This window comes from Mesoplodon densirostris, chromosome 19, assembly GCF_025265405.1.
Source record: "Mesoplodon densirostris isolate mMesDen1 chromosome 19, mMesDen1 primary haplotype, whole genome shotgun sequence".
In the NCBI taxonomy this organism is placed as follows: Eukaryota; Metazoa; Chordata; class Mammalia; order Artiodactyla; family Ziphiidae; genus Mesoplodon; species Mesoplodon densirostris.
Genome location: NC_082679.1, coordinates 5,625,951 through 5,652,086, shown reverse-complemented (window position 1 = coordinate 5,652,086; position 26,136 = coordinate 5,625,951). Strand labels below are relative to the sequence as shown.

Here is a 26,136-nt window from a genome sequence, read left to right as displayed (position 1 = left end):
GGACCTCGTTGTTTCAAGTAAGTTATTTTTTATTTTTATTTATGTATTTGGCCATGTCACACGGCTTGTGGGATCTTAGTTCCCTGAACAGGGATTGAACCAGGGCCCTCAGCAGTGAAAGTGCAGAGTCCTAACCACTGGATCGCTACAGAATTCCCCAAGTAAGTTTTTTTTTTAATGCCTATTTGTTATCTCCATGAGGAAATTATAAAGTCCTTAATTTTAGTGGCTTTCTTTAAATTTTAATGTTTAAAAAAATTGAAAACCAATAAGATGAATCTTCAGTTACACTAGCCACATTTCAAGTGCTCAACAGTCATGTGACTCATGGCAATAGAATTGGACAGCACAGACAGCAAAATGGTGAGACAATGGGAAGATGCTCTACTGTCATTTCCATTGTACCAGAAAGTATATTGGAGAGTGCTGGTTTCCATGATTTTCGGTTTCCCAGCACGGAGAGGGGAAAAATAATTCTTATCAGCTCTAGATTTGGAAAGTGAATGAATAAACTAATGGGCTAATCAAAATGTATTCTGTCTGTCACTCAAGGGAAAGACAGTTCTAAAGACCAAAATTGACACCCCAAACTGAGGTTAGAGAGACTTAACTGATTATAAAGGGACAAAGCAGAAAAGGAAAATGATTCCTAGAATAAATAGAACAAATGCAAAATGAGAGCCTTAGTCTTTAAGAATGGTGGAGTGGATAGGGAGTGGGGGGAGGTGAGATCTTCTTGGAATGTCTTAGAAATGAATCCTGAGATTTGTCCACAGGCTAACACCTGTGAAGAGTTGCCATTTAAAGATCCTGGCTCCTCTGTGACCTGCTGAATTGAGACAGATGTCTTCTATCTCCCTCATTCCTTCCTGCTGTCCTCAAAGTGGGGTCGTTGCTTTCTCCTTTATCCAGAGTTCTTTCCCATGATCCCATGAGGATATCAAGATCCCAATTACAAACAGTCCTACTCATAAAAGACATGGAAATTTGCCATGCTGTGGCCCACTCAGAATTCAACGAAAATCCTGGGTCTGGGTAATTTACTCCTCCAGAAACGTTTTAAAGCACCATCACTGTGCAAATCACTGTTTTACACAGTGAGAAAACGTCAGTGAGCAAAACAGGCAAAGGAACAGCCTTTATCGTGGACCATATAATCTAGTAAAGGAGAGAGATGGTGAGAGAGATTACAAAATGTCAGGAAGTGATAAATCCTATGAGGAGAAATGAAGTCTAATAACAGATAGTAATTTATAGTAATCTGTAGGTAGTAATGAGGGAGATTTCCCCCTCCCCAAGGAAAGGCTTTTCTGGATATAATTTGAGCCAAAACCGAAGTACTGAGGGGAATCACACCAGAGAACATTCCAGGACTGTTTGTAATAATTGTCTATGACAAACTTCCTGCCTCAGATTCTCTGAGAAACTTAATGCAATTCCTGAGTCACACCCCACACCTCCTAAACCAGAACCTCTGGGGCTGGAGTCCCGGACTCTGCGTTTTTAACAAGGGCCTGATGCACACCTAATTTTGAACATATTTGTCCTAACTCCCGGGCTACGGTCCCCATCACCACCCTCACATTATAATGGGATGGATTCAGGACAGAGAGTCTCCAGCAAAGAACCAGTCACGAGGGCTCCAGCAACCTGACCCTCAGCTCCCCTCCACTTCCTGCCCTGTGACTCTCCACTTCCAGCCAAGGCATGGTCAGGCGGTCTCACTCCTGGAACTGATCAGTTGGGGCCTGGGATGGGCTGGCTGGGCTGCCCTGAGCTCTGAGGGCCACGTGCTGAGCTTACCTTTCAGAACTTGGCATCCCCAGGTAAAGGAGGCCCAGTGCATGCCTAAGCCTGCTTCCACACCCAGGATCCTTATGATTTCAATAAAGATCACCCTTCACCTCAAACAGTGGTTAGGAGTGGGCAATGAAGTCATACTGCCTGATTTTTTGGGTTTTTTTTTGCGGTACGCGGGCCTCTCACTGTTGTAGCTTCTCCCGTTGTGGAGCACAGGCTCCGGACGCGCAGGCTCAGCGGCCATGGCTCACGGGCCCAGCCGCTCCGCGGCATGTGGGATCTTCCCAAACCGGGGTACGAACCCGTGTCCCCTGCATCGGCAGGTGGACTCTCAACCACTGCGCCAGCAGGGAAGCCCTGATTTTTTTTTAAATAAATTTATTTATCTTTGACTGCATTGGGTCTTTGTTGCTGTGCCCGGGCTTTCTCTAGTTGCGGCGATCGGGGGCTACTCTTCATTGTGGTGTGCGAGCTTCTCATTGCGGTGGCTTCTCTGGTTGCAGGGCACAGGCTCCAGGCATGCAGGCTCAGTAGTTGTGGCTCACAGGCTCTAGAGTGCAGGCTCAGTAGTTGTGGCGCACGGGCTTCATTGCTCCGTGGCATGTGGGATCTTCCCGGACCAGGACTTGAACCTGTGTTCCCTGCACTGGCAGGCGGATTCTTAACCACTGCACCACCAGGGAAGTCCCATACTGCCTGATTTGAATCCTGCCGTGCCAGCCCTGAGCTGTGTGCCTCTGAGCAAGTTGCTCAACTCACCTCAGTTTATCTTTAATATCTGCCTGGGTAGGTTTATTGTGAGAAGTAGATGTAGTTAAAATACTGCCTGCCAAATGCAATTAATAACAGTATTATCATTAGTCCTAGTGAGGGAGGACTTTCCTTTCTTTCCTCCTATGTTCTGGGTCCCTCCTTCATTCTTCATCATCTTCAACAATCACTTCTTCAGTGAAGCTTTCCCTCACTCGGCCAGGTTCCCCAATTTCTGGCCCTGCATAGAACTATGTTCCTCTCCTTATAAGCCCTTTATAGACTTGCAGTTTTATTTTTCCTGGATTTAGATGTGTATTCCCCATCAAGATTGGATTGAAATTGTTTGAATAGGTCACAGAGTCATGTGGTTCAAAACTTAAAACTAGGGGCTTCCCTGGTGGCACAGTGGTTGAGAGTCCGCCTGCCGATGCAGGGGACACGGGTTTGTGCCCTGGTCCGGGAGGATCCCACATGCCACAGAGCGGCTGGGCCCGTGGGCCATGGCCGCTGAACCTGCACGTCCAGAGCCTGTGCTTCACAACGGGAGAGGCCACAACAGTGAGAGGCCCGCGTACCGAAAAAAAAAAAAAACTTAAAACTATATAAAAAGGTGCATTTATGAGTCTCACTTTTACCCTGTTCTCAGTTTGTTTTCCCTTGACCTTCTGGCTCCCACAGTTAAGTTTTACTGTGTCTCCCTCCAGTGTGGGTTTTTTTTTTTTTTTTTTTTTTTTGGCAGTACAAGCAAGTAGATACTACTTTTTGTCCCTTTTCTTTTCAAAAAGCAGCACATATATACATTCTCTTGCACCTTTGCTGTATTTAATTTTCACTGAGCAGCATAGAACCTTGACAAAGAGAATACTGTATCTTGCAAGCCAAATTCAGTTATTCATTTAATAGTCCGTTATTGAAAACTTCTGTTCAAGTTTTTGTTCTGAGCACTGTGGATACAAAAATATTTCAGAGTTTCTGTCTGAGGAACTCATAGTACATTTTGGAGGGCAGTCAAATTAGCATATTATGATGGTCTAGAAAGATAAATGATCTTCAGTCATCCCTTGTATAGACATGTTTTCTCTATTGGATGCCTTTTATACTTCCTATCGGTAGCACCACAATACAGCTGCAATTTTATATTTAATAATAACTGTATTATTGTTTTTGAGACTGACCTGGAAGGTGTCCGAGAATGCTATCCAAAGAAGTGACATCTAAGATGACTCATGAAAGAACAGCCATAGTAACTAATATTCTCTCATTGCTTCCTGTGTGCCAAGGACTTCAATGGAGGGAAAGTATTTGTAAATTCCTGGTAGCATATGAGACCACAGGGCATTGGGAAGTGGAAGGCAGGGAGTAATGGAAGATGATAATGGAGAATCCGTTTGATGTTTGCTTGTATACAGTCTTAAAAGAATTCTCTTGAGATCTTGCTTTAGTCTGTAATCAGTATACTAATTCAGAGTTTCATGGAGCGTATGGTAATAAACATGGTGTGGTACGGAAAAAAAGGAGGTGGCTGGAGAGACACCTTCTAAGAGGGGACTAGTGCGGTGGCAAATTCAGTAGTAATTCAGATAAATGGACTAAAGCAATGAGGGCGAGTACAGGGAGTGATTCAGAAGTTATTTCTGAGACACCATAACAGGAATAGGTGGCCAGTGTGACAACGACATATAAGTTTTGTTTTGGCTTCATCCTCTGACCTTTTCACAGCAACCTCCAGTAACCTACAATCCAGGTAACACATCTCTATTCTTGATTTATTGCGTAATAGTGACTGCTAGATGAGAAACAGAATAAGGGAAAATTCAGTCTGGAAGGGAGAAGGACTTCCATTTTAGAGTTGTGTAGTTTGAGGAGCTGTGAGACTGGAGCAGGCAGTATGTTTTGATGCTGTGTTAATAAAATCTTTTGAGTTTAGTGGGTACTTAGTGAAGAGTCCATCTCCAAGCCCAAACCCCAAATATAATCAAAATTGTAAGTTTTACTTAATCCATTCAAAAATTTGAAATGCATATGTTTATTAATGTTTGCCATATGAGGATCATATTATAAATACTGTTCTGGAGGTCAGTATTTCATCCCTTTGAAGTCACTTAAAAAATACTGGTAATTCTATAATTGTCTTTTTAATGGCGATAAACCGTTCTGTTGAAGGAATGTGTTTAATTTACCAAACTATTCGCCTGCTGATTGTACATTCCAGTTATTCCTAGTTTTAAAAAAATTTACCAAAATTTCTGTGGTTAATATAAAGTTTTTTTTTTTGTTTTTGTTTTTGGTTTTTTTTTTTTTTTTTTTTCTTTTTGCGGTATGCGGGCCTCTCACTGTTGTGGCCTCTCCCGTTGCGGCCTCTCCCGTTGCGGCCTCTCCCGTTGCGGAGCACAGGCTCCGGATGCGCAGGCCCAGCGGCCATGGCTCACGGGCCCAGCCGCTCCGCGGCACATGGGATCCTCCCAGATCGGGGCACGAACCCGTATCCCCTGCATCGGCAGGCGGACTCTCAACCACTGCGCCACCAGGGAGGCCCTGTTTTTGGTTTTTTTTTGCGATATGCGGGCCTCTCACTGTTGTGGCCTCTCCCGTTGCAGAGCACAGGCTCCGGACGCGCAGGCCCAGCGGCCATGGCTCACGGGCCCAGCCGCTCCGCGGCATATGGGATCCTCCCAGATCGGGGCACGAACCCGTATCCCCTGCATCGGCAGGCGGACTCTCAACCACTGCGCCACCAGGGAGGCCCTAATATAAAGTTTTTAACAAAGATTCTTAGCATTGGAATTTATACATCAACGAGAATGAAAAATTTAAATTGTATAGATAATTCTAATAAATTACCCTCTAGAAAGAATGTATAGATAATATCCTCTACTACCCCTCTGCCTGCATAAAATAATGGCTAATATTTCTTAATCATATTTCAAATGATTTCCCATCATTTGGGCATGATGCCAAACAATATAACAGCACAGCTCACCATTTAATTACTCTGAAATGCCCTTCGTTTTTTAAGGAAACATTTGCATACATTTGAAGCCTCACCCCTCACCCTTCCCTACCAGAGGCATCCACATTCCCAGGCCCCTATGGGCATCGGTGTTCACAGAGCCCGGCTCTCAGCATCGGCCCCGCCCCTTCAACGGGTCTCAGAGCAGCCGTACTCATTCCCATCCCCGCTTTCCCTCTTTCCCAAATTTCACCAGGACTCGAAGTTTCCATCTTTTGTCCAGGACCTGACCGCCGCCTTTAAAACGTGTCTCAACTCCTACAAACTTCGTTGATCGTCCCAAGTTTCCTCCTAACACTAGCTCCTCGGGTCTCTGCGGAACGGAACTGCACTTCCTGTAAGATGGCCGCCCCCTTGGTGCTCCTCCGTCGTGGCTCACGGGCGCCGCCATCTCTCTCGTTTTGCCCAAAAGACAAAATAGAATCCAGTTCGCGCCGCCACGGCCTTGGATAGGGTTCAGCCTCTAAAAAATTATTCAGCCTAGTGCTTCTGACCGACAACGAAGAGGGAAAGGGAAGGAGGTGTCCAAAAGTGATTTCAATTCTTCCCGCTCTGAGCCGTAGCCTCCATCATGACCGTTTCCTCCCTGATCGTTGAGATGGGCGTGGCCACGTTACGTCATAGAGCTCGTCGTGGGGCCCGAACTCCAAAACGCCGAAAGGCTCTGAGGTCGGGCCGGCCGGAGGCGTCCCTAGCGACAGCCAGAGAGAGGATTCGGGCGCGACAGCGGGGGAGTGGGAATCATTTTGGAAATGAATTCAGCCGTTGGCAGCTGGCGGGAACCTTGAGAATCTCAGCAGCAGGTGGGTCGGGGTCTGCACGTGGGTCCGGAGTGAGAGGCCTGTGAGGCCAGTGAAAGGCCTTCTGGGGGTGTCTTTAGGTTCAGTCACTGGGGAGCCTTGGCTTCAGTAATAGGCCCTTTGGCGGTCAGTGTTATTAAGTGTATGAATAGAGAAACGACCAAGGCTCTGACTGACGGTTTTTGTCGATGTGGGTATTTTGAAACCCAGCCCTCCTAAAATGGAGTTCCCCCGTTGACCTTATATATTTAACCTCTCTATCCCAAACTTTATTCTTTTTCTTGTCTCACCTTTGTCCCCTCAGGATTGAGGAGTATCAAAGAAAGGGGGGGATTGAAACTGAGCAGGACCCTGCAGTACCTCTTGGGTACAAAAGCCCCTCTGTGTCACCCCCTTTCTAGTTTGTAGAAAAAGGCTTTGGTCTCTTGGGGTTTCCCTGAGTTCCAAAGATCAGACTAATTAGGGAAGTGAGGGAATATAGAAACAGGAAAAAGCAGACACGAAACAATAGTTCACAGAGTCCTAGTTCCTCCTCAAAGGATGTGCATAATGATCTGACGCATACCTTTAAGTTTTCTGCAGAAACTAAGACACACCTTCCAGGGTGGAGGGTGGTGACTACTTGCTGAGCATAAGCATGTAGACCTCAGACTGGTTGGAACCAGAAAGTTGATTAAGGTTCCTGAAACACTCTGTTACCTCACCAACAACCAATCAGAAGAAAGTCATCCCTCACCACAAATGTTGCCTTTAAAAACCCCTCCCTGAAAGCCATCAGGGAGTTGAGGCTTTCGAGCCTGAGGTGCCAGTTCTCCTTGCTGGGCCCTGTAGTAAACGCTGGACTTTCCTTCACACCAACGCGGTGTCAGTAAATTGGCTTTGCTGCTCAGCGGGTGAGCTGACTCAAGTTTGGTTTGGTAGCAATTTCTGCTCGTGAAGCTCAGTGATTAAGACCTGGAGTGGTAGGTGTAGATCAGTGAATTCGATGTCTCATGCAGGTCTGCGATTCACTGTGGGGCTCAGAGTGGAGAAGCCTGGGATGGGGAACGGGTGCTAATGAATGGGGGTTTCTGGTTCAGATTTCAGATTTAACTTGGAGTCATTTTTTGTTGTTGTTTTGTGGGGGAGGCTAGTGTATGTGGAAGGGCATGAGGCTGGCGCTTTGGAGACCCAGGGTCCCTGGAGAGTAGGTAGGTTGAGGTTCAGATGGCGACTCCTAGGCACAGACTTGATGATAGATTCATTCAGCTGATCCAAATCCAGTTTGCTCCTTCGAGTCCATACCTTCATCAAGGCACTAATTAAAAACTCTTGTCTTGCCACATAAACACTCTTGTCATTGCCTTCCCAACCAAAAATGTAGTTAGATACGATCTAGTGATGTGTTATAGAAGATACGTTTTATTCTTCTTCCCTCCCAACTTTACTCCCCAGTTTTCTTGGATATTTCCTTTCAGGTTCACGCGACACAAGTGAAAACATCTCTGTTACCTGAAACGCTGATCTCCAGTGCAAACCATTGTGTATGTTTAATATTTTTTTTGTTACCTTTGCATTTGGAATGACCTGTATAACAGATATAATTTGGTTTTATCACTCCATTTCTAATTATAAACACTTCCATAGTAGAAAACGATTACAGATTTTCTTAATGGCTGCAGTCGTGTCACATGAGGTGGGTGACCCAGTGACAAGGTTACTAGAGTCACATTCAGTGTACGTATACATTAATTTGGATAGGCTTGACTTATATATCTATACTGTTCTGCAACGTGTTATGATTCTATGCTTATCCAGCTTCTCTCATCCACCCACAGGATTTGTTGCCATTTACTACTGAATCATTCAGAGTGTTCATTTATATTGCCTTTTTAGTTTGAAGGTTTTTCTTGTGTTTTTTTCTTGGATATGCAGGGTTTTGTTTCTATTTTGATTAATGTGTTGAATTTCTCATTACTGTTGATTTCTAGTTTTGTTGTACTGTGGTCAAGGAATAAGCCTCTTTGATATTGACTTGTGAAACTTATGAAGATTTCTTTCTATGGCCTACTTTGCTCTGTAAAGCTTTATTTTTTTATATTTACACATAGGTGTACTTCTGGAAAGGCAGGTGACCCTTCTAGGGCAACATGAGTGATTCCATACAGTGAATGGGTGCAATGCCAAGAAATCATCAGCAGGGACATGAGGGCTCATGGACAAGGAGTCATGAAATTTGGATGTGGCCAAGATGTTGCATTCATGTTCTCCTCCCCCATGAGGTTTTATAGCTATAGTTTTATAGTCCTAGATAGTCCTATAAATAGTTTTATACCGTTTCTCTTGTTTAGATCTCTAGTCCTGGTGCCTAAAGTGATTCTAGGCTGGAGACTGAGGGGGACTGCATGTACTCAGAGGTCAAAGAACAGTTGCAGTAGGGGCAGGGCAGTGTTGGTGGGTTTGGGGGTTTAGAAAAGCTACTGGGAAATTATCTTAGAAAAATTTCTGGCCAGAAGAAGTGGAAACAAAAACTCACAGTAATCCCACTGAATCAATGACCTTATAATGTGAGTCTTTCTGACTCCTTGTCTCTCTGATTTGCTGCTTTGGAGTGAGTATTGGAACTTGCTCCTTTTCCATTTCTCTGTCTGTGGAAGAAGGTTGCTGTTTGTGTGTATGCATTGAGTGTTCTAAGAGCTGTTTCAGAAGTCCAGTTTATGCATTGTGGTTATGTGCTACCTTCTGGTGTGATATTAAACTGCCTGAAAAGTAGTAAACTTTTCAGGCAGTTCTACAGAGAACTAAACTTTTGGAGGTTGTCTGGTTAAGAAGGTACAATGGCTAAGGTGATGAGCTTTGGAGAGAAAAGGCCTGGGCTTGAATTCTAGCCCTGCCTCTTAGAAAGTATGTGACTCTGGACAAGATACTTTGTCTCTAGGTTTTAGGCCTTGACTTCCTTCGTTCTAGTGATTTCATACTTCTAGATTGGTGGTTGAGGATTAAATAAGAAAGTGCTTAGGATTTGCTTAACACATTACTCTTCATAATGTTTGCTCTGCCTTGAGGTCTAGATGTTGTGGTTTTTTAAACAAAAGAAAACCCTTAAGTATTGGGATTTGATGTTAGAGGACGCCTATATTAGTTTTTTGTTTTGTTTTTTTTTTGTTTTTTTTGGTACACGGGCCTCTCACTGTCGTGACCTCTCCCGTTGCGGAGCACAGGCTCCGGACGCACAGGCTCAGCGGCCATGGCTCACGGGCCCAGCCGCTCCGCGGCATGTGGGATCTTCCCGGACTGGGGCACGAACCCGTGTCCCCTGAATCAGCAGGCGGACTCTCAACCACTGCGCCACCAGGGAAGCTCAGTTTTTTTTATATATATATATATATAAATTTATTTTTGCCTGCGTTGGGTCTTTGTTGCTGCGCGAGGGCTTTCTCTAGTTGCGGTGAGCGGGGGCTACTCTTCGTTGCGGTGTGCGAGCTTCTCATTGCGGTGTCTCTTCTTGTTGCGGAGCACAGGCTCTAGTCACGTGGGCTCAGTAGTTGTAGCTCATGGGCTGTAGAGCACAGGGTCAGTAGTTGTGGCGCATGGGCTTAGTTGCTCCGCGGCATGTGGGATCTTTCCAGACCAGGGCTTGAACCCATGTCCCCTGTGTTGGCAGGCGGATTCTTAACCACTGCGCCGCCAGGGAAGCCCCCCTATTAGTTTTCTGTTAGTTCTGTGATAAAGTAACATAAATTAGTGGCTTAAACAACACAAGTCTATTATCTTACAGTTCTATAGGTTAGAAGTTCAACATGGATCTTAAGGGGCTAAAATCAAGGTCTCAGCAGGAGTGTGTTATTTTCTAGAGGCTCTAGGGGGAGAATCTGTTTGTCTTTTCCAGCTTCTAGAGGCTGCCCACACTCCTTGGCTCCTGTTTTCCTTTCCCGCCATCTCCAAAGCCAACAATGGTGTGTAGAGTTCTTGTCACATCACATCTCTCTCTGGTCTCTTTTGTTTTCTTCCATGTATAAGGATCCTTGGGATTACATTGGGCCTACCTGAATAATCCAGGAAATCTATTTTTAGGTCATCTGATTAGCAACTGTAATTTCATTAGCAACCTCAATTCCCCTTTGCCTTGTGATGTAACATATTCACAGCTTCCAGGGATTAGAACGTGGGTATCTTTGTGAGGGCCATGATTCCGCCTACTGCAGCACCTTTACTGCAGGACGCCACCACAATAAATAAATAAATTTATATATATAAAAAAACTAATATAGGCGTCCTCTAACATCAAATCCCAACCGACAAGGTGTATGGCTGAGGGGAATGTACAAATTAAAGCGTATTTGCTTTTGAGTCCTTAGAATCAAGTGAAGTAAGGAGAAGGAAGTTCCAGAACCAGGAAAGCATCACTTCTGGGGATGCCATTAATTTGGGATGTGAGAGCTATGACCAGAATTTGAGTGACAATCTAGAAAAGTAAAAAAAGAAGAATCCCAGTTCCAGTCATTTTCTAAGAACAGAAGAAAATGACCAAGGTCCAGGTGAGTTTTACGTATTTATTTATTCCCTCCTTTTCTGTTGTATTTGTAGAGGCTTATAAAAATTGACTTGATTAATTGGAAAATGACACATTGATAAGAGCCTGAATCTGAAGACAAATAAATATCAACCATAATGTTGATGTCACGGTAAACTAGGAATGGTGGGGATGCAGGTCAGAGATTCTGCTCAGAATTTTGAAGTCAGAATATTAATAAAAAACTGTAAGACCTGAGGGGTCATTTGTGTTGAGCTACCAGATTATCTCCAATAATTTTGGTAGCCAGTGCCAGCAAGAGAAACACAAAACATTACATGATTTGTGGTTTTGTACAGAGAAAGTAGATCATTTCCTCAGAAAAGTAAGTATTTCCTGGTACTGAAGTTTTAATAAATTTCTTGATGACTTTTCCTGCAGGGCGCAGTGGTCTCAATGGCAGCCTTCTGGTATATGCAAGAAGAGGTTCCCATTTCTCTGTTTCATGTGTGTGTGTTTTTACACTTTCTTATGGGGGCATAACATACATATAGTAAAGTGAATTTTTACACAGTTGTACACCTGTTGTTGTTTCTTATAGGGTTCCTTCAATACCCTTCTGGTATTCTGGCTTGCTTCAGATATAGAAACCTAGATTTATCTAGACAAATGGATGGTTTAGATGGCCTCTCAAGCCATTTTTTGCTGAATTGGATTCCGGGTACAGACCTACCAGCAGAGTTTAAAATCACATTCTCCGCTAAAGACTTGGGATGTAGGGATCCATGATGTTGTCTTTGTCACTGCATCCCAGTCTTAGAAATGTAGTATTCTTCCTGAATTATTCATTGTCAGTTTTCCTCTACTTCCTTGTATTAGTTTCCTGTGGGTGCCATAATACATCACCGCAAAGTAGGAGGCTAGAACGACAGAAGTGTATGCCCTCACAGTTCTGGAGCCCAGAAGTCTGAAATCAGGTTGTAAGTGAGGCTGTGCTCCCTCCAGAGCTCAAGGAGAAATCTGTCCCTCGCCTCGTCGAGCTTCTGGTGGCTGTCTGCGTTCTGTGGCTTGTGGCCTTATCATTCCAATCTCTGTCTCTGTCTTCACGTTAGCTCCCCCTCTTCTGTTTATCTGTCTCCTTCTGTCTGTCTCTTATAAAAACACTTGTCATTGGGTTTAGGGCCCACCCAGACTATCTGTGACTATCTTCTCATTTTAAGATCCTTAATTACTATACCTGCAAAGACCCTTTATCGAGACAAGGTAAAATTTACAGGTTGGGGATTAGGAAGTGGACATATCTTTTAGGAGGCCACCATCCAACCTGCTACCTTCCACTTTTATCATCTTTTGTTATCAAATGAGTCTTATACAAATCATTTGTTTGTGAAATATACAGAAACAATATGGAAATAAATAGAGCAAAAAAAGAAAGTGGCCCTGTCAAACCCTTCTCTACTCATCACTTAGGAGAGAAATAATTCTGTTTTTATTAACACTTATATGCACATAGGTATACATACATTATGTACACTTATGTGCATATATACATAGTTTTTGTGAAAATATTTTTGCATTACTGAGATCATAATAAACACATTACTTGCTTTATTCCTATAGCAACCTGCCCTGGAGAGCGTTCCATTCAAGTATTTATGTATCTATTTCATTGCATTTAGGTTTGCATGATATTTCCTAGCATGTATATGCCTTAATTTATGTACTCTGTTTATATAAAGGTACTTTTTTTATTTGGCCCGCCGTGCAGCATGTGGGATCTTCGTTCCCTGCAGTGGAAGCATGGAGTCTTAACCACTGGATTGCCAGGGAAGTCCCTAAAAGTACATTTTAGCCATAAAATTTCTTCACAATACACATTCTGAATATGTGTGAAATTTTTTTTAGGTTAGATTCCTAAAAGGGAAATCTATGAGTCAAATGGCACCTGGACTTAAATTTTTCATGGTTGCTACAAAATTGCCCTTTTTTAAAGTCTTCAGCACTTCCTCTCAGAGTTTATGAAAGTCTCTGTTTTTCCCACATTCTTGCTATTATTTAATATTGTATCAGTTTTTAAATCTTACAAATCTGAAATATAAAAGCTATATCATTTTTTGAAGGTTGTAGAGCCTAGTGTTTAGTTTTTTTTATTAATTTGTTTTATTTTATTTATTTATTGTTTCTGGCTGCATTGGGTCTTCATTGCTGCACGTGGGCTTTTCTCTGGTTGTGGCGAGCAGGGGCTACTCTTGGTTGTGGTTCGCGTCCTTCTCATTGTGGTGGCTTCTTGTTGTGGAGCACGGGCTCTAGGTGCGCGAGCTTCAGTAGTTGTGGCACGTGGGCTCAGTAGTTGTGACTTGTGGGCTCTAGAGCACAGGCTCCGTATTTGTGGTGCATGGGCTTAACTGCTCCGTGGCATGTGGGATCTTCCTGGACCAGGGCTTGAACCCGTGTCCCCTGCACTGGCGGGCAGATTCTCAATGACTGCGCCACCACGTGAAGCCCGTAGTGTTTAGTTTAAGAGCACAAATTCTGTGGTCAGATTCACTCATTCATATCTTGCCTTGGTCTGTAATTACCTGCTTGATCTTATTCTGGTTATTTAATCTCTCTGCAGTCCTTTCTTTCTTCATCTGAAAAATGGGAATTATAATAGAATTTACATGAAAGGATTATTCTGAAGATTAAATAGGTTAATATATATCAGACTTTTTTAACCTCAGCACTATTGACTTTTTTGGCCGAACAACAAATTCTTTGTTGAGGGGATACCACAGGATTATAGAATATTTAGCAGTTTCCCTGGTCAGTACCCCCGGATGTCAGTATCACCCTCCCACCCCCAGTCGTGATAACCTAAAATGTCATATGTCTGCTGTTGTAAAATAAGTGTTGGCCGGTTGAGAACCGCTGATCTATGTATATATGTATATACATATGTAGGACATATCTTAGAACATTGCCTGTTATTTAATAAGTGCTATCAGAATTAGTTTTTCTATTATTTTTACTTGCCTTATTATCAGTGACTTTGAACATATTTTAATGTATTTATTAACTGTTTGTATTCTGTGAATTGCCTAATCAAATCCTCTGTGCTGATTTTGTTTTTTCTGATCTCTACAAAAAATAGGTTTCAGGGATATTAATCTTTATCTTTTTTTTGCAAGACATTTTCTAGTTGGTATTGTTAGAGTGCTAGTTCACGTGAGTAGTAAACTACTCATTTCTACATATTGATCTACCACAGTCTATCTTCAAGTAATATTATACCACTTCATTCATAGTATAAGAACCTTAAAAGGCTGTGCTTCCATTTCTTCTCTGCCAGCCTTTCTGCTATTGTTGTCCTACATTTTACTTCTTTGTATTTTAGAAATCCCACAATACATTATTATCATTGCTTCAAACAATCAGTTATCTTCTAAAGGTATATAAAAAAATAAGATTTTATATTACTCATAGGTTTTTCGTTTCTGCAGCCCTTCATTCATTTGGGTAGATCTAGATTTCTATCTGAAGGACATCCTTTAACATTTTTGCTAGTACATGTATGCTGCTGCTGACTTGCTTTAGCTTTTGCATGCCTGAAGAAGGTTTCATTTTGCCTTCATTTTTGAAATCTATTTTCACTGGGAATTCAAGGTTGACAGTTTTCTTCTTTCAATTCTGTAAAGATGTTTTTCCATTGTCTTCTGACTTGTATTGTTTACAGGAGAAGTCTCTGTTCATCTGCTCTGTTCTTGTGCACGTAATAAATCTGTTTTCTCTGGCTGTTTTAAAATGTTTCTCTTTAGGTCTTTTTTCTGTTTCATGCTGAATAGTTTCTATTGCTGTATCTTCAAGTTCACTGATCTTTTCTTCTGCAGTGTCTAGTCTGCTATTGATTATATCCAACGAGGATATTGTTCATCTCCGACATTTCTAGAGTTGGAATTGGGTCTATTTGATATCTTCCATATTACTCCATATCACGTTCATGATTTCCTCCACCGTTTTAAACATATGTATGTATAATATGTATTTTACTATCCTTATCTACTAATTTTATTATGTATGTCATTTCTGGTTTTGTTTCTGTTGATGATCTTTTCTCTTTGTATGAGTCATATTTTCTGTCTTTGCATATCTGGTAATTTTGATTGAGTACCAGGCATTATAAATTTTTCATTGTTGAGTGATAGACTTTTATTCCTTTCAATATTTTTCAGTTTTATTCTGGGATACAGTATAATTTACTATACCTATGTTTTTCTTTTTTTTTTTTTTTTTTTTTTTTTTTTTTCGGTACGCGGGCCTCTCACCCCTGTGGCCTCCCCCGCTGCGGAGCACAGGCTCCGGACGCGCAGGCTCCGGACGCGCAGGCCCAGCGGCCATGGCCCATGGGCCCAGCCGCTCCGCGGCATATGGGATCCCCCCAGACCGGGGCACGAACCCGTATCCCCTGCATCGGCAGGCGGACTCTCAACCACTTGCGCCACCAGGGAGGCCCTATACCTATGTTTTTCAACGAGAGGGAGGCTGTGGGTACTATTAACATTTTGAGCTTGACAGTTCTTCCTGTGTAGGACTGTCATATGCTTTACAGGATATATAGCACCCTCGGTCCCTGACCATTAAGTACAGTAGGTACCTGGTCAGTGTGACAATCTGAAACAGTCTCACAGATTTTCATATCCCTCTTTGGTTTTTTTTAAATTAATTAATTTATTTATTTATTTTGGCTGCGTTGGGTCTTCGTTGCTGTGCAAGGGCTTCCTCTAGTTGCGGCAAGCAGGGACTACTCTTTGTTGTGGTGCACGGGCTTCTCATTGCGGTGGCTTCTCTTGTTGTGGAGCATGGGCTCTAGGCGTGTGGGGTTCAGTAGTTGTGGCTTGCGGGCTTAGTTGCTCCGCAGCATGTGAGATCTTCCTCAACCAGGGCTCATACCTGTGTCCCCTGCATGGCAGGAGGATTCTTAACCAGGGAAGTCCCATATCCCTCTTTGATATGACATCTAAAGTTGGAACAAGACAAGGATGTCCAGTGACACCACACTCTTTGGAAATATTAGTCAAGAAAAGAGATAAAAGAGATATAAATTTGGAGAAGAGGATTTAAAATTTTCCATACAGATAATTTGGCTGCATACTTGGAAAAATCTGAGAATCACTACAAGCTTATTAGAAACAATAGGAGAAATCCATATATAATATTAAGATATACTAATAAGTATAACGTTCTTTTTTTTATAGAAATACGTTTTAATTTTCTGAAGTAAAAAAACTGTTAACAAGACTTAGTTGATAACCTAGTTACCTCATACAGCATTTTTTTTCCTTTAAAATACTCAAATACTCTTGCATTGCATTCTTTAGAAAACAGACCAGAAGATACTTGCATTTAACAAGTTCTGTGAAGAACATTCAACCACATCCATGTTTTTCATGATACTAGAAATACTGTTATATTATATGTCAATTTAACCTATCTCTTAGAAAAAAAACTAAGACAATTGAAATAACTAGTTTTCTAATCTTTAGTTCTGTTTCCACAAATAAAACCTATCACTTTTCACAATGAGAAAGCAAAAAATAATATACAAACCAAAAGAGCTAACCTGAAATCATTTATCCCCTTTATCAAGATAACAGGTTAAGTGCAGGAGATCAACAAAACAAGAATAGTTACTGTTTTTTTTAACCATTTAACTAACTCTGGCTCAAAGTGAGTAAATAACAGCAATGTACAACCCATAAATGTATATAAATTCCATATCACATTTTCCCTATTTTATAAGGAAAGAAAATAGTTTTAATGTGTAAGAGGAAGAATAGTAAAACATATTACTAAAAGGCAATTTTGCCATTGTCACTGCTCAAGAAGTACCACAGTAACCTTCTAGCAAACAGCCGTTGCCCATGCCCCAAAACGTGAGATTAGGTGATTCTAAGTAAGCATGAGGAAAAAAATTGCAACATTTTTTGTCCCCATTCATACTGCTCTCCCAGCCTCAGAAATTCAGATTAAATGGATTTAGCAGAGCATTTCTACCTAGTCTTAACAACTTAATGTAAACAAAAAGCAACATTCATTTTAAAGTAAAAATCATAACACTGTTTTTGAAACTGAAAATGGGATTCTCATAGAATATCATAGAATAAGCTAAACAGCAAATTCTTGTGTAGAGACAATTATTTACTGTAATCACTTCAAGTGTAACTTGAAGTTCTCAAATTATTTATTTTCAACTCAAGTAAAGACAATTAGGCCACTGCAGTCAGTTCCTCGTCTGTGTCCATTGATTCATCTTTCAGTTCCAGTTCTCCTAAATCTCTGTCTACAGCTGTCACAGTTTTCTTCTTACACTTCTTAGGCACTGCATCATTAACACAGATTTTTCTCATTTTGATGTTTGGCAGTTTCGTCAGATCAAAATCCCATTCCCTGCATTTAAAATGTCTGGACTCTCAGGCTTCCCTGGTGGCGCAGTGGTTGAGAGACTGCCTGCCGATGCAGGGGACACGGGTTCGTGCCCCGGTCCGGGAAGATCCCACATGCCGCGGAGCGGCTGGGCCCATGAGCCATGGCCGCTGAGCCTGCACGTCTGGAGCCTGTGCTCCACAACGGGAGAGGCCACAGCAGTGAGAGGCCTGCGTACCGCAAAAAAATAAAAAATAAAAATAAAATAAAATAAAGTGTCTGGAATCTCAAGGCCACAGCCCCGGTACCGCTGCCGCTCTCGCTCCATGGTCTGCTTGACGACCACCTCGGGAGCAGTGCTGCCTGCCCTGCCTGGCCTTGATGCTGCTGTGTAACTCAATCTGCTCCAGCTCACTGCTGAACTGATTTAAATGCCTTTCAGTTAATTCACAAGTGTCTCTCTTTGAATATTCTACGTTTGGGGATAATTTTGAAACCGCTGCAGTTTTTCACAAATAAGGTTGAGATGCAACGCCTTTTCATTCTTCAGTTTTTCCTTTTTTTCTAGTTGGTGGGCCTCTCTTGTCATTTGAGCTGCTTTTCTACTATATGGATGGATGACTCTTTTTTTCTTGTCCTACACTTTTTCCCTTTGGTGCTTTAGGCATGGCGACGTCCTTGCGGCCTGGGGCCTCCAGACCTCCGACTCCACGCTGCGGGACCTCAGGGTCTGCGGCGGCAGCAGCTCACGAGGCAACTCCCGGTATAACATTCTTGATTGGAAGTTGTTTCACTTGGCACTTTGAAAATACTATTTCATTCTTTTTCAGGCTTCCATCACTGCTGTTGAGAACTTGGAGGCAATAAATCATATTTGTTCTTTTGTTAGGTATATGTCATTTCCCTTTGGATATTTTTGAATTTTCCCTTTGAGTTTTGGTGTTCTGCAGTTTTACCTCCATGTGTCTAGGAGTGGATCTCTTTTTCCTGATCCTGCTTGAAATTGTGGGCTTCTCTCATCCTGAGGTTGTGTGTCTTTTACCAGCTCTAAAATATTCTCTGCCCGTACATCTTTGGTTATTACCTTCCCTCAAATTTTCTGTTCTTCCCTCAGACTCAGAATAGGTGTAAATTCAACATTCTCACTCTATCCTTCATATCTCTCAACCTCGCTTTTGTATTTTCCATCACTGTCTTTTGCAGTTCAGATCTGTTGTCTAGTTCACCATTCTCGCTATGTCATATCAAATTGGTAGTCAATCTATAAATTGAAATTACAATTACTGTATTTCTTGTTTTGAGAATTCATCTTTGTTTCTTCAAGTTAGCCCACTCATCTTCAAGACTCTGTTATGCCTTTGCACATATTAAACATTGTTTATATTCAGTGTCTTACAATTACAGCATCATCAGGTTTTTCATGTTTAATTCTAGTGCTTATTGTTTCTGTTTAACTTGTGCACAGTGAAGGCTTCTTGAGAACAAGAATACATGTGTTTGTTTTGATATCACCTGGTTTGTTTTGATATCACCTGCATGTAATTCAGTGCACGCACATATGCACACAGATGGCAAATCTATCAAGGTTAACAAGAGGTTTTAATGACCACATTTCAGAAAACCTTCTGAATTATTGAGGGGGTGGGTGGCTGAATCACAGCAGCAGGATATCTGTATAAGACTTTCCATTCTTCCACACTATATAATGTAAATCACCTATACAGATACAACCTACACAGTAGAAATGATTAGAGTAGATTTCTATACTTCTCTTCCAAACCATCAAATGATCACCCCAGATTAAAGAAGAATTAATTACTACAGGAATCATTATTATTTGAAGATGTAGCTGTGGAGTTCACCCGGGAGGAGTGGAGGCTACTAGACCCTGCTCAGAAGGACCTGTACCAGGATGTGATGCTAGAAAACTATAGCAACCTGCTGTCCGTGGGTAAGAACTGCTTCCCTGTGCCACTCAGGGTGCCCAATCAGCAGTCTTTCTCAGTTGTGCAGTGATATGGGGGCAGATATCTGAAGTGTGAATAATGTAAGAGAGATTGTCAAACTTTCTCTGCAAAGGGCCAGATAGTAAATACTGCAGGCTGTTCGGGCTACCTACTGTCTCTGTAATTATATTCTGTTTTTTTTAAAATAACACTTTTATTTTATTTTATTTGTTTTTTCAGCACACACATATTTTTATTTATCAATTATATAAGTATTCTAAATTTATTATATGCACTATAAAATATACTTAAAAATAGAAACATCAAAAGGATGAAACATCAGTGAGATAAATATTTTTAAATGGTTTTAATTTTTAAAATTTAATGGTACAAAACACTTTTGCTATCATGTTTTAGAAGTTTGCCTTCACTTTTCGAATACTCTGTTTTGTAAGAGCACTTTATTCTGAATTAATAATGCTTTTAAAATGTAAAAAGATGCCTTAGTTACAGCCACGGACCATAGTTTGCTGGCCCCTACGTAAGACTTGAATTTTATAAGTGACAGGTTCTCAGTCTCCTCTCAGGCCTCAGATAGAGGGAGGAGTATGTTTTCCCTACTCCAAGGGGAAAACTCTTTTCCAAGGTACAGTCACACATCTATAAAAGGTATCATTTAACAATGTTTAGACCTCACACCCAAAGATATTTTCCTAAATACTCTGTTATTTTTCGTGAATAGGGTATCAAAGTCCCAAACCAATTCAAATCTTCAAGTTGAAGCAAAGAGACAAACCATGGTTAGAAAAGGAAAATATCCACGGTCAGAACTTTCCAGGTAAGTGAATGAGAAACATCCAGATAGAAAAGAAGTAAATTCCTAGATTTGTGGAGGCCTCACACCTTTGAAATAGTGTTGAGGTGACTCATCTTCTGGTTTCTAACCTTTTGACAGTATCTAAACAGAGCCTCTGAGTATTACTCTCCTCTGTTAATATTCATTGCTTAAGCATTTAGAGGAAAATACTCCTGTGTTCTCACCCCTGGATTTGATACTGTTCATTTCATCTAGGATCTTGATTTGTTTTGCTTAGATATTTTTCTTTCTGAGGATTCTCAAATTTTTCGCTTCTTCATTGACTGCCATAGTATCACTGCTTGTTCCTTCCTCTTCCCTTGCTTTGAAAATTCAGTCTTCTACGCCTCTCTTCAAGGACAGAACTTCAAATTCACCATCGTCTTCTGACTACTGAACCTTGGGTAATATTGATTTCCTTCCTAACATTCAGCCCCACCCAGGGTGCTGTGTTCCCATGGTAACCCGGTCTTTTCATGTGCATCTGTCTGCTTCCTTATTCTGACTGGGCAAATATGAGCTAAAGCAAATGTAGCAAAACGTTAACTATAGAATCAAAGAGGTGGATATATGGCTGTTCACTGTGTAATTCTTTCAGTTTGTTTGTCTGTTTGAAAAATTTTATAGTAAAATGGTAAGGGAAGAGCTATAAGTATTGTAATTTTCAGAGTGAATTATGCCTCCCACATACACTGAAATAAAGGAATTTACTCAAATAAAAAAACGAAAACAGAAAATTCACAATCTTAGACCCCACCTGAAATCAAACCATAAACCTCATGCATACTTTGCTGATTTCTCTGTATATTTGCTGGATCTGGTATTTATCTTAGTTACTCTAAGTTTAATTTCCCAAGTCTAAACAATTCTAGTTATAACCCTAGTACCAACTATGGGATATTTAAATCCCTCTTGTGATCAAGGGACTGCAAGATACCATGTGATGCTTACGTAGAATTTTCTTTCCATTCCCTAAATTGAAAGGCCTCCCACATACACTGAAATAAAGGAATTTACTCAAATAAAAAAACGAAAACAGAAAATTCACAATCTTAGACCCCACCTGAAATCAAACCATAAACCTCATGCATACTTTGCTGATTTCTCTGTATATTTGCTGGATCTGGTATTTATCTTAGTTACTCTAAGTTTAATTTCCCGAGTCTAAACAATTCTAGTTATAACCCTAGTACCAACTATGGGATATTTAAATCCCTCTTGTGATCAAGGGACTGCAAGATACCATGTGATGCTTACGTAGAATTTTCTTTCCATTCCCTAAATTGAAAGTCAGCTTCATTTAAACCAGTCTCTCCAATGCCCGCCACACGTATGATTGTTTCATTGATTCATTCCCTCAACAAGTATTTTTAATGCCTAATACACACTGCTATGTAGTGTGCTTTATAGTATGTGGCTACAGCAGAGAATAAAAGGGATTAAGTTATTACTGTCACAGAACTTGCATTCTAAATGGGGGAGGTACACAAGAAATATACAAATTTTTCTGGTGGTAATTAGAACCATGGAGAACAATGTAGGGCGTAGTGAATGTCAAGCAATAGGAGGGCCTGATGTTTTGTACACAACGGACAGAGAATGCCTCTCTGCTCTGCTAGGGTGGCTGAGTGGAGTGAGGGATGATCCATGGGTAGGCCTGGGAAAAGTGTACCAGCAGTGGTGGTCCTGAGGCAGAGGTGTACCTGGCGTGTTTGAGGACTGTCCAGGAAGCCTGTGTGGGGAGAGCAGAGCGATCAAGAGCGGAAGTGATGCTCACGAGGTGAGAAAGGGGCCCACACGATGCAGGGCACTGCAGGCCATTTTAAGGACTTAGGATTGTTTTTCAGAATGACAGTTATTGAATGGTTTGGGGCAGAAGAGTGACATGATCTGGCTTATGTTTTTGGGTTTTTGTTTGTTTGTTTTGGCCACGCCGCACAGCTTGCGGGTTCAATCCCCCGACCAGGGATTGAACCCAGCCCTGGCAGTGAAGGTGCTGAGTCCTAACCACTGGACTGCCAGGGAATTCCCTCTCTGGGAATTTCTATACAGGCACAGCTCATTTTATTGTGCTTTGCTTTATTGTACTTCGCGGATAGTGTGTTTTTTGCAACTGAAGGTTTCTGGGGAATTCCTTGGTGGTCCAGTGGTTAGGACTCTGCACTTCCACCACAGGGGGCACGGGTTTGATCCCTGGTCGGGGAAGTAAGATCCCGCAAGCCTCGTGGTGCAGCCAAACCAAACCAAACAAAACAAAACAAATTGAAGGTTTGTGGCAGCCCTGTGTCAAGCAAGTCTATCAGCACCACTTTTCCCAACAGCGTTTGCTCACTTTGTGTCTGCGTCACATTTTGGTAATTCTCTCTATATTTCAGACTCTTTTATTATTATTATATTTGTTATGGTGATTTGTAATCAGTGATCTTGGATGTTACTTCTGCGACTTGCTGAAGGCTCAGATGATGGTTAGCATTTTTTAGTGAGAAAGTATTTTTAAATTAAGTGTACACTGTGTACACTATGTACACTGTTTTAGACATAACGCTATTGCACACTTAATAGACTACAGTATTGTGTAAACATAACTTTTTGTGTGTGTGTGTGTGGTACGTGGGCCTCTCACTGTTGTGGCCTCTCCCGTTGCGGAGCACAGGCTCCAGACGTGCAGGCTCAGTGGCCATGGCTCACGGGCCTAGCCACTCCATGGCATGTGGGATCTTCCCAGACTGGGGCACAAACCCATATCCCCTGCATCGGCAGGCGGACTCTCAACCACTGAGCCACCAGGGAAGCCCTAAACATAACTTTTATATGCACTGGGAAACAAAAAAAATCATGTAACTAGCTTTATTGCACTATTTGCTTTATCGTGGTGGTCTGGAACTGAACCTGCCTGTACAGATAATCCCAAATTTGTCCTCTAGCCAAAGTCTTCTCCAAATTCCTCTCTCCAGTTGAGTTCTTCACGTCTGCACCAAGATATCCATCTCAAAATGTTTATGTCAGAATACACACCTGAGTTTCCCACATTCAAAACCTGTCTCCCTGATGTTCCTCAACAACTTAGCTGGTACGTCTAGTCATTTAAGCCAAATACCTAGGGAAAACCCTTGATTCCTCTCTTTTACTTACATTGAATTCAACACTGAATGTTGTTTTTTCCTTCTCCTAGATGTACCTTGAGTTCATCCGCTTCTCCACACGTACACGATTGTTGCTCCACACCAAGCCACCATTATCTCTTCCCTGGATTACTTCATTAACTTCCTCTCTCCTACACTCCTTCCTCTCCCATCACTATCCATGTAGCAGTCGGCATCCTCTTGGAAATATAAATCAGAACCCCCACCTTCTCAAAACTTCCAGTGGTTTGCCACTAGTCTTAGCGTCAAATTCAGATTCTTCCTACCAGATCTACGGGATATGCCTTCTGTCTACCTTTTGAACTTCAACGCTTCCTTCTCCCTATATAGCTATTCCACTCAGGGCCTACTGGCTACCTTTCTATTTCTTGACCTGGCCAAAACCTTTCCTGTCTCAGGGCTTTTGCATTGCTGTTGTACTTGAATGAAAACTTGCAATTCTTTACATGAGGTTGCTTATTCTTTATTCCTGGTTTCTTGGCTCAACTTTTATTTTCTCACGGGTGTTTACCTATTTAAAGTTGACCAACTCCCACTGTTCTTTTTCATATGCTAAGAACCAGTTTTCAGTCTGAAGTTGCCTTATTTCTTTGCTTCCATTTTGTTTTCTTTTGCCTAGTGGGATGCATTTGTATTCAAGTGCTGGACAGTGAATGATACATAGTAGACATTCAATAAGCATTGGGGGAATGAATGGCTTATATCCTCCATCATGCTAGATCAGATGTCTCTCCAACATACTTCATCTTATGTTAATGAGACACATTTCTACTTCATCCTCTTTGCCCGTTTTGCGAGGATCTATTTGGAGAGCAGCAAAAACTTTACTAATTGAGAATTGTCTACCATTGATTCTGAATCAGCTAGGGTTTTTTAAAGATGTTATGGCTTTATTTCATTGTGTTTCCCCTCATATTCAAGAAGTAAATTTACACTTGATGGTTTCCTTCATATGACAGAATTGTCACAAAGAGCCAGCCCAAACCATGGCATTTTAGAAGCAGTTTTATTACCTGATTTAGAAGCAGTTTTATTACCATAACCTGATTGTGAAAGAATTAATTTTCTTTCTAGAAGTTGGAGAAATTGGTGATCATATGCAGTGGTCTTTGGAAATCCAAAACAAGCGTAAAAATATGGAAAGAGGCCGTGAACAGAGTTCATCGGGAAATGTGTTTCATCTGCGTAGAAATCTTGTTACTTTAAGGCAAAGCCATGATAAGTTTGATGTACTGAACTCTAATTTAGATTTAGTTAACCAGAATAAAAGCTGTGTAGCGAAGAATCCTGACAAGTTTAATAAATATGAGAAATTGTTTCTTCGTACTAAGCATGAAAAACGTTACACTGGAGTTAAATGCAATAAATATGGAAACACCATCTGCACCAATTCGAAATTCAGTATACATCAAACTGAAAAACGAAAGAAACATGAGTGTATTGAATGTGGTAAAACCTTCTTCAAAAAGTCTCAACTCACTGTACATCAGAGAACTCATACAGGAGAGAAACCATATAAATGCCTTAAATGTGGTAAAGCCTTCTGTAGGAAAGCAGAGCTCAATATACATATGCAAGTGGAAAGAGGAATAAAACCCCATGCATGTAGTGAGTGTGGGAAAACCTTCTCCAGGAAATCTCAGCTCCTTGTACATCAGAAAACTCATACGGGAGAGAAACCCTATACATGCAGTGAATGTGGAAGAGGCTTCATCCAGAAGGGTAATTTTCTTATACATCAGCGAATTCATACTGGAGAAAAGCCCTATGGATGCAAGGAATGTGGTAAAGCCTTCAGTCATAAGCCATGTCTCGTTGCACATCAGGTATTTCACACTGGAAATCCTCCCTATGTATGCACTGAATGTGGAAGAGCTTACTTTCAAAAGTCGAGTCTCATTAGACATCAAAGAGGTCATACAGAAGAGAAACGCTATAAATGCAACGTATGTGGGAAAGGCTACTCCACGAAGTCAATACTCAGTAGACATCAGAGAGTTCATACAGGAGAGAAACCCCATGGATGCAGCAATTGTGGGAAAGCCTTCTGCCACAAGTCCTCCCTCACTAAACATAAGAAAACTCATATGAAAGAGAAATATGTGGATTCAGTCAAGATGGAGAATGATTTTCTTGGGAACCACAGGTCATTATGCACCACAGAACCCGTACAGGAGAAAAACTCTGTTGAAACAATGACAGTGCAAGGGCCTTCTGTGGCCGTGCAGACATCATTAAATATCAGTGGGTTCCTAGCCCAAGGGAATGTAGTCCTTGTGGGACAGCCTGTTGCCAGATGTGTACCCTCAGGAAATAACAGAGAATTTGTACAGGAGAGAAACCTCATGAATGCAGTAAATGTGATAGTGCCTTCAGTTACCAATTATGTCTTACTTTATGTCACAGGAAACGTGTAGGGAAGATTTGGTACGTTGAGTGTGGAAAAGCCTGTAGATCAAAGTTTTAGCTTTTTATATAGTTGAAAACTTTCACTGAGAGAATGCTAATGAATGTAGTGATAATGGGAAGATATACCTCATTAAGTATCAGTGGCTCTAAGTAGGTTGAATTGTAACAAGCTTGACTTCAAAATCATCAGTAAATTCACATCAGAAATTTCAGGAAGGCAGTTGTATCAAGTCCCTAAGACCACCCTCACATTTGATTATTCTCTAAAAGCAGTCACTAAACTCATAAAAGCTGCTATACTTACTGTTACAGTTTATGACAGTGAAGAGTTACAAATTAAAATTAGCAAATGTAGGGCTTCCATGGTGGCGCAGTGGTTGAGAGTCCGCCTGCCGATGCAGGGGACACGGGTTCGTGCCCCGATCCCGGAAGATCCCACATGCCGCGGAGCGGCTGGGCCCGCGAGCCATGGCCGCGGAGCCTGTGTGTCCGGAGCCTGTGCTCCGCAACGGGAGAGGCCACAGC

The 26,136-nt window shown here is 41.6% G+C and overlaps 1 protein-coding gene and 1 pseudogene across 8 annotated transcripts; one reads left to right on the top strand and one right to left on the bottom strand.

The window, feature by feature from the left end:
- The first annotated feature begins 89 nt into the window (after positions 1 to 89).
- On the top strand, positions 90 to 25,949 carry LOC132480804 (zinc finger protein 350-like). 8 transcript variants are annotated; one of them, XM_060085266.1, is made up of 7 exons: positions 90 to 161; positions 5,760 to 6,366; positions 7,821 to 7,886; positions 10,694 to 10,880; positions 19,082 to 19,208; positions 19,946 to 20,041; positions 24,277 to 25,949. In XM_060085266.1, the coding sequence occupies exons 4-7, from the start codon at positions 10,866 to 10,868 to the stop codon at positions 25,617 to 25,619; spliced, it is 1,581 nt and encodes a 526-aa protein (XP_059941249.1). In that variant the 5' UTR covers positions 90 to 161; positions 5,760 to 6,366; positions 7,821 to 7,886; positions 10,694 to 10,865; the 3' UTR covers positions 25,620 to 25,949. The 8 variants fall into 8 exon arrangements, with proteins under 8 accessions (XP_059941249.1, XP_059941255.1, XP_059941254.1 ...); XM_060085272.1 differs by lacking the exon at positions 90 to 161 and having other exon boundaries at positions 5,683 to 6,366; positions 19,101 to 19,208; XM_060085271.1 differs by lacking the exon at positions 90 to 161 and having other exon boundaries at positions 5,683 to 6,366; positions 24,280 to 25,949.
- LOC132480878 (translation machinery-associated protein 16-like) lies at positions 17,101 to 17,957 on the bottom strand (annotated as a pseudogene).
- Positions 25,950 to 26,136: the final 187 nt, after the last annotated feature.